This window comes from Salminus brasiliensis, chromosome 15, assembly GCF_030463535.1.
Source record: "Salminus brasiliensis chromosome 15, fSalBra1.hap2, whole genome shotgun sequence".
Lineage (NCBI taxonomy): Eukaryota > Metazoa > Chordata > Actinopteri > Characiformes > Bryconidae > Salminus > Salminus brasiliensis.
In genome coordinates this window covers 32,506,907-32,519,319 of record NC_132892.1, presented here as the reverse complement: position 1 = coordinate 32,519,319, position 12,413 = coordinate 32,506,907, and the positions used below count along the sequence as shown (strand labels likewise).

The 12,413-nt window shown below is 42.9% G+C and overlaps 1 protein-coding gene across 1 annotated transcript; it reads left to right on the top strand.

Annotated features, from left to right (window-relative positions):
• The first annotated feature begins 2,139 nt into the window (after positions 1-2,139).
• LOC140535418 (tubulin beta-4B chain) lies at positions 2,140-8,464 on the top strand. The gene is made up of 4 exons (XM_072656784.1): positions 2,140-2,347; positions 4,800-4,908; positions 5,569-5,679; positions 7,060-8,464. Exons 1-4 carry the CDS (start codon positions 2,291-2,293, stop codon positions 8,115-8,117), a joined length of 1,335 nt encoding a protein of 444 aa, XP_072512885.1. The 5' UTR covers positions 2,140-2,290; the 3' UTR covers positions 8,118-8,464.
• The last annotated feature ends 3,949 nt before the right edge of the window (positions 8,465-12,413 follow it).

Here is a 12,413-nt window from a genome sequence, read left to right as displayed (position 1 = left end):
ACTTAGAGGATGTGAGCGAGGAGCTGAGGAAGCTGAACTGGGTGAACACTCTGCGCAGTTCCAGACTCGACCTGATGCAGGCGCTAGACCAGATCTGCTTCAAACTCTATGCTTCCGCTCTGGTCGTCTTCACTCTGGCTCTAGCACTGCTCTGGACTCTGAGCAGATGACCGGATAAGAGGAACTATAACCATTGTGCTGATTATTATTATGATTATTATGTGCATCACCAGCATCACCTCAGCATTACCATGGAGACAAGGAGAAGCACCATAGCGACCATAAGAACATACGGGAGTGGCTGTATCATTTATAATAGCATAAGGGTGATGGTAATTCATTTCTCCATCAGTACTGGTTGACCCCATCCCCCCTATACTAACAGTATCTGTGTTGCCATGGAGATTGTAGTTGTAGGCCTCAATTGCCCAGTAGAATGGTGCTCACTGGATCAGCCTTGAGAACATAGCCAGAGGTCACCATGCCTAAGGCCAGGCGTGGGCTGGAGGTCTATGAGGCCCTACTGCTGATGGAGTGGCAGAACTGATCCAACATCCATACCTGACCTCACTCATGCTCTCATAGGCCTGAGTGCAACCAAATCCTTCTCACAGCAATGTTCCAACATCTAGTGTATAATTACATGTTCTTAGATTCTCTATATGTTCTATATATTTCTATATATTCTCATACTGAATTGAAATATGCATACTGAAGCCTGGTGGAGGGATACAAGGCATTGTGAGGCAAAAAGTAGACCCTAAAAACTCAGAAAACACATGGTGGTGGTAGCTTCACTGGTGGGATTTGGAGGGTAAATAAAGTACATAGTCATATGTACTTCCATGTAGTGAGGTCTAATCAGTGAGGTTCTCTACAGTGAATCTGTGAATCCAGGCCTCCCTTTAAAATGATTTCAGAGGAAAGCGTGGTGAGGAGGTGTCTGCAAACCTGTGGACCAATATAAAAAAAATAAAATATGTGGACATGTATTTTTATACATTTCAAATACATTTCAGCTTAGACTGCCGACTGCCTATTTGTTCTTATATAAATTACATTCATTTGAATACATTTTAATAACATATATGGGGAGATGTTTAACATAGGTTCATATACAGTTAAATTATTTCAATTATAAATATTTAAAATTAATAAAATGAATGAAAAGGATTGAGTTTGTCTTTGGATGTATTTTTTTTTAACCCAGAACTAAAAGAGATATATTTTAAAATATATGTACTAATATTTATTCGGTTCTTTACAAAAAAATATAAAATATGACATATATAACATATTTTAAATTATATTTAACAGAAAATTGGCCATCTTAAAATAATATCCCTCTCTCTATATATAGCAACACAGGTACATATACAGTTATATATAAATTATTTAAATGATAAATATTTAAAATGAATAAAATTAATAAAAATAGGATTGAGTTTTTCTTTGGATGTTTTTTTTTAACCCAGAACTAAAACAGATGTATTTTTAAATATATTTAGTAATATTTATTAGTTTCTTAACAAAATATAAAATATGACATATATACCATATTTTTAAAAATAGTATTTTAAATTATATTTAACAGAAAAATTGCTAATTTTATAAATATTATACCAAAAAAAATTATATATATATATATATATATATAATTTTTTTTCATCTATAAATTACATTCATTTGAATACAGTTAATAAAATATATGGAGAATTGTTCAACACAGGCACATATACATTTTATATATACATATATAAAAAATTAAATTATAAATATAAAAAATTAATAAAATGAATAAAAAAAGGATTGAGTTTGCCTTTGGATGTGTTTTTTATATTTATTAGTTTCTTTACAAAATATGAAGTATGACATATATAAGATATTTTTGTAAATATATTAAAAACGTATTTTAAATTATATTTAACAGAAAATTGATTTTATAAATATTATACAAATATATATATATATATAATAGCAGGTTGTTGTGCTATAATATTGTGTATTGTAGATTTATCGATCTATCGTCAATAATCGATATTCCAGTATACTTCCTGTCGTGTTGACTGTCTGCTCCGCCTGCAGGGTAGCGAGGGCTCCGTTGCCATGGCGATGACGTCATGCTGCAGCACCCGCTCGGGAGCGCGCAGACGTGCTAGAGTCTGGTCTCGTGCGCGCGCTCTGCCCCGTGCCGGCTTTCTCTTTCCTCCGTCGTCCTCCTCCTCTTCCTCCTCTTCCTCTTCTTCCTCCTCCGCTTCTTTCTCTCCACCTGCGCCCTCAGCTCCTCACCATGCGCGAGATCGTGCACCTGCAGGCGGGACAGTGCGGCAACCAGATCGGAGCGAAGGTCAGTGCGCATGCAGATATCTGTATTCATATATGCATTGATTATTCTGATCAGGTAATGGCACGAGACGCCCTTTCAGGCTGCTGTGGACTGCATGGGTGGAGGGTGGGGGGGTAGAGGGGGGAGGCTGACAGCAGCTCCATGATGGCGCTTGGGAGGCTCTGGCTCTCGGCCCCGGGGCTGCGGACGCTGCCTCTGCACCCAGGTGTTCGCAGAAACCCCCAGAAACGAGCTTTTAGGGCTCAAACGGCCGGAGGGGGCGAATGTCCCCCACAGCTGGTGGGATGTGGGGGCTGTGCATTGTGTCTCAGTGGAGGGGTGTGGCTCTGCTTTCACAGCCAGGCTGAGGCCATTTTCCTCCAACTGCTGCTTTCATAGATCAGATCTTTTTATTATTTACTCTTTTTTTGATGCATTTTATCAATTATCCATAACTCAAATCCATAACCCATGACACCCTAATTATAATAGATATATGATATATTTGGTATAATAGTTACTTCATTATTTATTAGCTACACCGATCAACAGGATGAAAAATTGTATATTGTTTACATATATTTATTATTATTATTGATTGATTATTATTATTATATAATGTTATACACTATAATTAACATGTTGATAAATATATACAATATTTGGGATAATATTCACCATGTTGATATCGACAGGAGAAATCTTCAATAGTGCATGTTGTTGTTGTTGTTTTTTTTACATTAATGCATTTATTAATCATATTAATCACCACAACACATTCTTTTATTGGCAGTATAATAATATTTACCACTATCCATATCAGAGTTTACAGTTCAAAGAGGAATACTTTGCATTTGTAGCCATTTTTAAGATTGAATTCTAAATTAATTGAATTAATTTATTTTATATGTTATTTACATTAATGCATGATGATCGGGTTTAACACTCACACTCAAATGTTTATTTTTTATTTATTTCTTTTTATATTTATTTCCCTTGATTATTTAGACTCTAATCCAGATTGTTATGGGTGTATAATATATTTGGAATATTATTTATGTTATTTACTATTATCCATATAAATGCTGTATATATATATATATATATATATATGTGTGTGTGTGTGTGTGTTATATTTATTCATGCTGATGTTGACAGGAGGGATGTTTTTGGCCCCAGTTTACTGTTTAATATTATTATTAGACGTTTATTGCATTTATTAGATCATTAATATCAGCAGCAGGGAGGTTGTGTATGTTTGTATCTTCAGTTATGTCGAAGCGTGCACTTCCCACTTCAGCTGACAGCAGGACGGTGTTTCTTATTGATTGATTAATTGATTGATTGATTGGTTGATTGATTGGTTGTATGTGTTCAGCAGGCTTTCAGCTCCAGAGGTGCTTCTTCTTCCAGATGTGTGTAGTTCAGCAGAATGAACTGTAACGGCACTCCGTCTGTTTCAGAAACACAAATCAGGGCTTTTTTTCATCGCTAACCGAGCCGGGGGCATTCATTCAGACCCGGTTATTGTTCTCCCCCTCCCCCACCTCCACCTCCACCCCCACCTCCACCCTGATCCATCACTGCCTCACTTTCCTCTCAGATCACATCAGTTCAGCCCAATTCTATTAATCTGCCGTTCAGCAAGAAGACACTGATCTCTCTCTCTGTCTCTCTGTCTGTCTCTCTCTCTCTCTCTCTCTCTCTATCTCCCCCCTCCCTCTCTCCCTCTCTCTCTCTGTCTCTCTGTCTGTCTCTCCCTCTCTCTCTCTCTCTCTCTCCACCTCTATCCTCTTCTCCCTCTCTCTCTGTCTCTCTCTCTCCCTCCCCCTCTATCCTCCTCTCTCTCTCTCCCCCTCTCTCTCTCTCTCTGTCTCTCTGTCTGTCTCTCTCTCTCTCTCTCTCTCTCTCTCTCTCTCTCTCCGCCTCTATCCTCTTCTCCCTCTCTCTCTGTCTCTCTCTCTCCCTCCCCCTCTATCCTCCTCTCTCTCTCTCCCCCTCTCTCTCTCTCTCTGTCTCTCTGTCTGTCTCTCTCTCTCTCTCTCTCTCTCTCTCTCTCTCTCTGTCTCTCTCTCTCCGCCTCTATCCTCTTCTCCCTCTCTCTCTGTCTCTCTCTCTCCCTCCCCCTCTATCCTCCTCTCTCTCTCTCTCTCTCTCTCTCTCTCTCTATCTCCCCCCTCCCTCTCTCTCCCTCTCTCTCTCTCTCTCTCTCTCCGCCTCTATCCTCTTCTCCCTCTCTCTCTGTCTCTCTCTCTCCCTCCCCCTCTATCCTCCTCTCTCTCTCTCTCTCTCTCTCTCTCTCTCTCTCTCTCTCCCTCCCCCTCTATCCTCCTCTCTCTCTCTCTCTCTCTCTCTCTCTCTCTCTCTCTCTCTCTCTCTATCCTCCCCTCTCTCTCTCTCTCTCTCTCTCTCTCTCTCTCTCTATCCTCCCCTCTCTCTCTCTCTCTCTCTCTCTCTCTCTCTCTCCTTCCAGTTCTGGGAGGTGATCAGTGATGAGCATGGGATCGACCCCACCGGTACCTACCATGGGGACAGCGACCTGCAGCTGGACCGCATCAGTGTCTACTACAACGAGGCCACTGGTAAACCAGCATGTCACTGCAGTCTAGTAGTGCTGATTTCAGACCAGCAGACCAGCATTTAAAACACAGCACAGCGTCTCTCTGTGAGAGCAAAACCTTGTATCTCAACTGTTTCTAAACTGGCAGTCGTTCTTTATATTAGAATTTCTGGATGAACGGACCAATAGAAATGCCCCAAAATCTCTCTACACTGACTTCCATTAAAGCTTTAGAGGGACAGTGTCCGCATACTGGTTACTGTGGGTGACCATTTAGGCTGGTCTGTGCTCAGGATTCATCCAGCTTATGCAGAGCTGCAGAGCTGTCCAGGCAGTGACCAGGCGTTTGGAGAATCTGCCTGGGCTGGACTGTTGACCATTGTTGGTTGACAGTAGGAACATTGTCAGTAGAGGACAATGGAAGTGGACTGTGCCCATTACCAGTGCCCAGTACCAGTCTCCAGTCATTACTGTCATACAGTTTGAGGTTTTTAAGCTTAATTAATAAAATAAATGAATAATTAATATAAAATTAATAACTTTGTGTCATCATCGTTTGATTACTGTAAACGTGGCTGAATGAACGAACCAATAGAAATGCTCCAGATGACACTAATCACGACTTAATGATCTAAGAAAGGTGGTTTAGTGTTCATGTTAATGTGATTCTCCATGTTCTCAGGTGGGAAGTATGTTCCTCGTGCCATCCTGGTGGATCTAGAACCTGGCACCATGGACTCGGTCCGCTCTGGTCCTTTCGGACAGATCTTCAGGCCCGACAACTTCGTCTTCGGTAGCGTAAAAATCCCTCATGGCGATTTTCTAAGCTTCAATGTTTGATTATAGGATTGAGGGGGAACTCATTTGCATATTGTTTACATATTTATTATTATTTGTCCAATCAATGCGCAAAGTAATTCAGTCCCTTAATGTGTAGCGTCTGCATATCGTATATAACCCGAATACAGGCTCTAAAGCATACGTTCTTAGCATAAAGGGTTCCACACAGCGCTGAACCGTGGGTTCTTTATGGTGCAACATTTAAAAAGAACTTTGAGGGTTCTTTAAAGAACCATTTAGGAGAAGAACCATTGCACCAGACAAAAAAGGATCATTTCAATCCTAAACTGGTTCTTTAAGTTTTTAGGGTCTATATTCAACCATTGCTTTACCTAAAGAACCATGGAAGGTTCTGTATAGTCCTTTTGAAAGGGTAACTTGACCCTTCTTGGTACTAAATAGAACCTTATTATTATTAATCTGCACTATTTTAAAAAGACGTTCTTCACAAACTTGTTTCTAAGGTGCTTGGCAGAGAACCTCTTGCATATGGTTCTTTATAAAATCTTAGAACATACACTGCAGCCTCAAAAATGGTTAAAGCACCACTATTGTGAGTCAAAGAACCGTTTTCCAGCGCTATACAGAACCCTGTTTGGTTAAAGTGCAGGTAAATTACCATGTAAGTTGAAAAGAACCCCTGACAAGAACCCCTGACAAGAACCTCTTTTTGAGGATGTAGGACTGCCAAGGTTCTATGTAGTCCTAAAAAGGGTTACTTGACTCGTAGCAATGGCTAAACCTTTTTTGGTACTATCTAGAACCATTCTACACATTCTACACGTCACAGTCTACAGGAGCCATTTAACTACACTATGGTAATAAGGGGTTCTCCACAAACCTTTGAAAAAGATGGTTCTATGTACTGTAGAGTCACAGCTGTTACAGCGCCACTATTGTGACCTTTTCTCCGTATTTTACGGAACCCTAATTGAGGAGAGAGCAAGTAAACAAGCATGTGACCATTCAGAGAGTTCTTCTCTATATAGAAAACTTGACTTGACTAAAGAACCCTTGAAAGCACACACACACAGCTTATCTACCATATTGGCACCATGCCGAATGCCAGGCGTGGGCTAGAGGGGTATAAAGCTATCAAATCCTCACAGCAATGGTCTACTCAAAATCTAGTACAAAGCCTTCTTCCCTGGACAGTAGAGACAGTTACTTCAACAAAAGCAGGATCAGCTCTTTTTAATAGCCTTGATTTCAGAAGAAACAGTGCATGAGCAGGTGTCCCAATACTTTTGTCCACATGCTGTATATATCCTAACTATCTTTATATATGTCTTCTTTTAAAGCAGTAATAGACTCCCTTGTAAATCTCTACCAGGTCAGAGTGGGGCTGGAAATAACTGGGCAAAAGGCCACTACACAGAGGGAGCCGAGCTTGTGGACTCGGTGCTGGACGTGGTGCGCAAGGAGGCGGAGAGTTGCGACTGCCTGCAGGGCTTCCAGCTCACACACTCTCTGGGTGGAGGCACCGGATCCGGCATGGGTACCCTCCTGATCAGCAAGATCCGCGAAGAGTATCCCGACCGTATCATGAACACCTTCAGCGTGGTACCTTCGCCCAAAGTGTCCGATACAGTGGTCGAGCCCTACAACGCCACCCTGTCCGTCCACCAGCTGGTCGAGAACACGGATGAAACCTACTGTATCGACAACGAGGCGCTCTACGACATCTGCTTCCGCACGCTCAAGCTGACCACGCCCACTTACGGAGACCTCAACCACCTGGTCTCGGCCACCATGAGCGGCGTCACCACCTGCCTGCGCTTCCCAGGCCAACTGAATGCCGACTTGCGCAAATTAGCCGTCAACATGGTACCCTTCCCACGTCTCCACTTCTTCATGCCCGGCTTTGCTCCACTGACCAGCAGGGGGAGCCAGCAGTACCGCGCTCTTTCAGTGCCCGAGTTGACCCAGCAGATGTTCGACGCCAAGAACATGATGGCCGCCTGCGACCCACGCCACGGCCGCTACCTGACGGTTGCCGCCGTCTTCCGCGGCCGCATGTCCATGAAGGAGGTGGATGAGCAGATGCTGAACGTCCAGAACAAGAACAGCAGCTACTTCGTCGAATGGATCCCCAACAACGTCAAGACCGCCGTGTGCGACATCCCGCCTCGCGGCCTCAAGATGGCCGCCACCTTTATTGGCAACAGCACGGCCATCCAGGAGCTGTTCAAGCGCATCTCCGAGCAGTTCACCGCCATGTTCCGTCGCAAGGCTTTCCTGCACTGGTACACCGGCGAGGGCATGGACGAGATGGAGTTCACCGAGGCAGAGAGCAACATGAACGACCTGGTGTCCGAGTACCAGCAGTACCAGGACGCCACGGCCGAGGAGGGCGAGTTTGAGGAGGAGGGCGAAGAGGAGGCGGCCTAAACCTGTCTTCTTCTTCTTCTACTTTTACTTCGTCTGTTTTTCCTCTGGCTCCTTCCATCCCTTCTTCAGTCACTTCCTTTGTGTTCTCTCTTCCTTCCCCTTCCCTACCTTCTCATCATCTCTCACTCTATCAATCTCCATCACTCGTGGTGTTTCGTGAAGGTGTATCTGTTGAAGACAAAAGGAAGCAAGCTCTCGTTGACACATTCTCACTTTGGCAGTGGTGTATTTTCCTGTGCTTTCTCACTCAGTCCATTACTCTTCTCACAACCTGAGCAGCACCATGCTTACTTATTTTCACCATTAAAACCACCAACATAGCTTGATTAAAGTTGTGAGTGAACCCAGTCGTGAATTGTGTCGTCCTTATTAGTTACAAGTCGATAATGGTAGAGGGGCCTGAGGGTCTGGATTCGGCCCTTGATCTGTAGGTGCTCCTGTTTGCTTCCCATCACCCAAAATCACACATGCTATCCTAAATTGGCCCAGGTCGGTCCAGGGTATTCCTGCCTTGCGCCCAGTGATTCTAGGTAGGCTACAGACCCACAAGAACTTGGCCAGGAAGAAAATGGATGGATGGATGGATGTTGATAGGGCCAAGACCTTCTCGGTTTGGATGGGGTTTGTATGGCAGTTTTGTCCTCTGACCACTAGAGGCTGCTGCATAGCAAACAATTAGTTTACCAGTTTATTAAGGGCAGTTAATAGAAATGAAAGCTCAGGGTCAAACAAGTCAAAATGTTATATTAAAAATATGATATATTTGATATAAAAATAATAATATTCAAAAATGATAATAATTGAAATGTTCAGTTCGAGGGTATACAGAGATGGCATGTATGGTTTTAGTAGTCCGATCTTTTTTTAAAACGTTCACAGACGTATGTGTTTGAAAAAGATGCTTGCGACATCCCTTTTTTGGGGGTCTAAAGGGGTCTAAATTCATTACTGAATCAGAATCAGCGAGCCTCAGTATCATCACAGAATCAGAGAACAGGCCTGCATAAAGATACCCACATAAAGGTCAAAAGGGCAGCTAAAAGTCTAATTGAGGGGATAAGGATTGACCCCTTGTTTAAAAAATAGTCTGGCCTAGTGGTTAACAGTCGGAGGAAGAGAGAAAGGATTGAGGGAGGAAGTGTGAGGTGAGAAAAAAAGGAAGCGAGGCCGTGTTGGAGGGCAAATACGCTTGTAAATGTAGTGGAGTTACGTTTAACAGGTTAATAAAAGGGTGATTTGACATCATTGGACATGATTATTATAAATAAAACCCACCATCTTCTTGTTACAAATGTCTGAACTGGGCTATGATTGCTGTTATTTATCAAATGATGTGAATTCCAGCTTCTTTCAGTGAGTCAGATCGATTTATTGATTCTCAATAATCAATCGCTTAAACTTCATAATTAACAACACAAACTTTGCAAATTTTGCACTGTTTTGTTTTATTACAATAGTTTTTTTAATGATGTGAAACCATCAACAACGCTACATAACCTAGGCCTATATTACCTGTCTAACTAGCAAGTGAACTGTTCCCTAGGCAACAACACAATGTCTTTGCTAGTTGTTATGCTAGCAAGCAAGATAGCTAGATGCTAACAAGGCTGTTTTGTTGGATTTAGATCAAATTTAAACTGCATGAAACACTTTAGAGGGAAAACCACATGAACTAACAACTAAAATGATTCACCTAAAAGAGTCGACTCCTTGAACAACACTTCACTATAGGCCTATGAAAGGTGTAAATGGATGACGGGTTTGTGGATAATGTAGCTACAGTGATGCTCTAAGACTGTTTCTACAGATTTATTGAAGGTTTAATATAGTAATCGATCAGAAATCCACCTCTGTATGATTCCTACATGTTCTAACAGTAATGAATCCAGACAGCAGATGATTCTGGATTAATGGAGCCCAGTTACTGCCCTTACAGGCCCTTCCCAAACTCCTCTGCATCTCCACCCTTCTTTCTGAGGGCCTCAGAGAGCTCTTTGGATCTGGCTATGATGATGCCTTGAGTGTAAGAGCAGACCAGACTAAACACCTGAGGTTTAAACAAGACTAACAGTAATGCAGCCAATTGGGAGATGATTCAGTTATGGCAATGGATCTTGCACTGTGGCCCAAAACTGGTCCAGAAGCCACAGTTACGGCATTTGAACTTACCTTATCATCAGCTGTGATGAAAGATGATGACATTTAATGACTGTTGGAGATTTCTTTACTCATCTTGAGGTTCTGCTGTTGGGCTGATCCTGCTAGGATGTCCTGATCTGGCCATGCTGGTCAGCTGTTCCTCTTCTAGATGACTTAGTGGACAGTGGAACAGCGGCTGATCTCTAACTGTTCTGAGATCTTTTTAACCTCCTTCCCAGACTCATCTACAGCATTCTGTGTTTTTGTTACTTGTCATACGTGTTGCTCTCACCAAGACAAATTCCTTGTATGTGTAACATTCTGATTCTGATTCTGATTCTGATCTCCACCCTTCTTTCTGAAGGCCTCAGAGAGCTCTCTGGATCTGTCCATGATGGTGATCTTCTTCACCCCTCACTTCAACTTCAACATCAATCCAGATCAGACCAGACTAAACGTCTGAGGTTTAAATAAGACTGTAAACAGTAATGAACCCAGACAGCAGATGATTGTGGACTAATGGAGCCCAGTTACTACCCTTACAGGCCAGTTATGGCAATGGATCTTGCACTGTGGCCCAAAACTGGTCCAGAAGCCACAGTTACGGCATTTGAACTCATGTGGCCCACATTAAGCCATTACAGTATTTGAACTTTGCCTGAAAACTGGCCCAACTATACCCAGCTGGTGCTCTGAGTTCTGGAACCCGGATTTGGACCAAAAGCAGATCCATCGATCCACCATAGCATTAAAACCCATCAGTTCTTAAGGTTGATCTTAAGAACTTCTTAAGCGAGCGTGATCATCCGAGACACTCTGACAAAGGCCGAACTGCGATGGCTCGATGCCTGGGTTTAGAACATCTCCGGTGAACTAGCGACAGGGTTGCTCCAATGCTCATGGAGGCCCCACCTCACCTAACTTACAGAACTTGAAGGATCTGCTGCTCGCTCTTATAACGTCTTGGTGCTCCAGATCCCACAGGACACCTTCAGAGGTCTTGTGGAGTCCTGGCAGGTGGTTTTAATGTTTTGGCTGGATTGTGTAAATAACTCCCAGTGAGAGCTAGCAGGGCTAACGTAGAGCCTCCATACATACTGGAGGGAGTTTAACACACACTGGTACAATTACCAACCACCAGGCTGCAGCTCAGTGACTGAGGGATGGAGGGGTGGAGAGAGAGCGAGAGAGAGAGAGAGAGGCAGTGAAGAGTAAAAGAGGCCGTGCAATAGAGGAAGTCTATTCCTGTCCTCGATTTCCTCTCAATGTGTGTCTGATGTGTGCTCAAATGCTGAAGGGTGTGTGTGTGTTTATGATATATATATATATATATATATATATGTTTATGTATAAGGTAAAAGTCTCCTCTTTGCTCACCTCCTTTGAAGATCTGCCTAGCCTGGTCTCTTTCTGACTGTAGATGCTGTACTTTATCATCAGCTGTGGTGAGAGAAATCTATCAGCTATCATGACGATATTTTAGGACTTTCGGAGGTTTCTTTACTCGTCTTGAGGTTCTGCTGTTGGGCTGAACTTGCTGGGACGTCCTGACCTGGCCATGCTGGTCAGCTGTTCCTCAGGTAGATGATTGAGTGGACAGTGGAACGGCGGCTGATCTCTAACTGTTCTGAGATCTTCTTAAACCTCTTCCCAGACTCAGCTACAACATCTCCACCCTTCTATCTGAAGGCCTCAGAGAGCTCTCTGGATCTGGCCATGATGGTGATCTTCTTCACCACCTCACTTCAACTTCAACATCAATCCAGATCAGACCAGACTAAACATCTGAGGTTTAAATAAGACACTAAGACTCCTCCAGAATAATCCTCTCCAACCATGTTCTGATCATCTGCAGCTGATCTTCTGCTCCTGAGTCTGATTCTACACATTTGAAGGAGTGATAAATGTGTGTGGGGGGGTGTCCTGATTTTTTCACACAGCCGTATGTGTGCAAATATGCAGATCTGTGAGAATCAAACGTGCAATCATAGCTGTTCTGTGAAGAAAGAGGAAGAAAGGCAGTGACAGCAAGGCTGGAGATGTGAAGAGAAGGAAACACAGCCACAGTCGTCACAGAGACCTAGACCACACACACACACACACACACACACACACACACACACACACACACGAATTTGCACCCAGATCAGGAAGTAA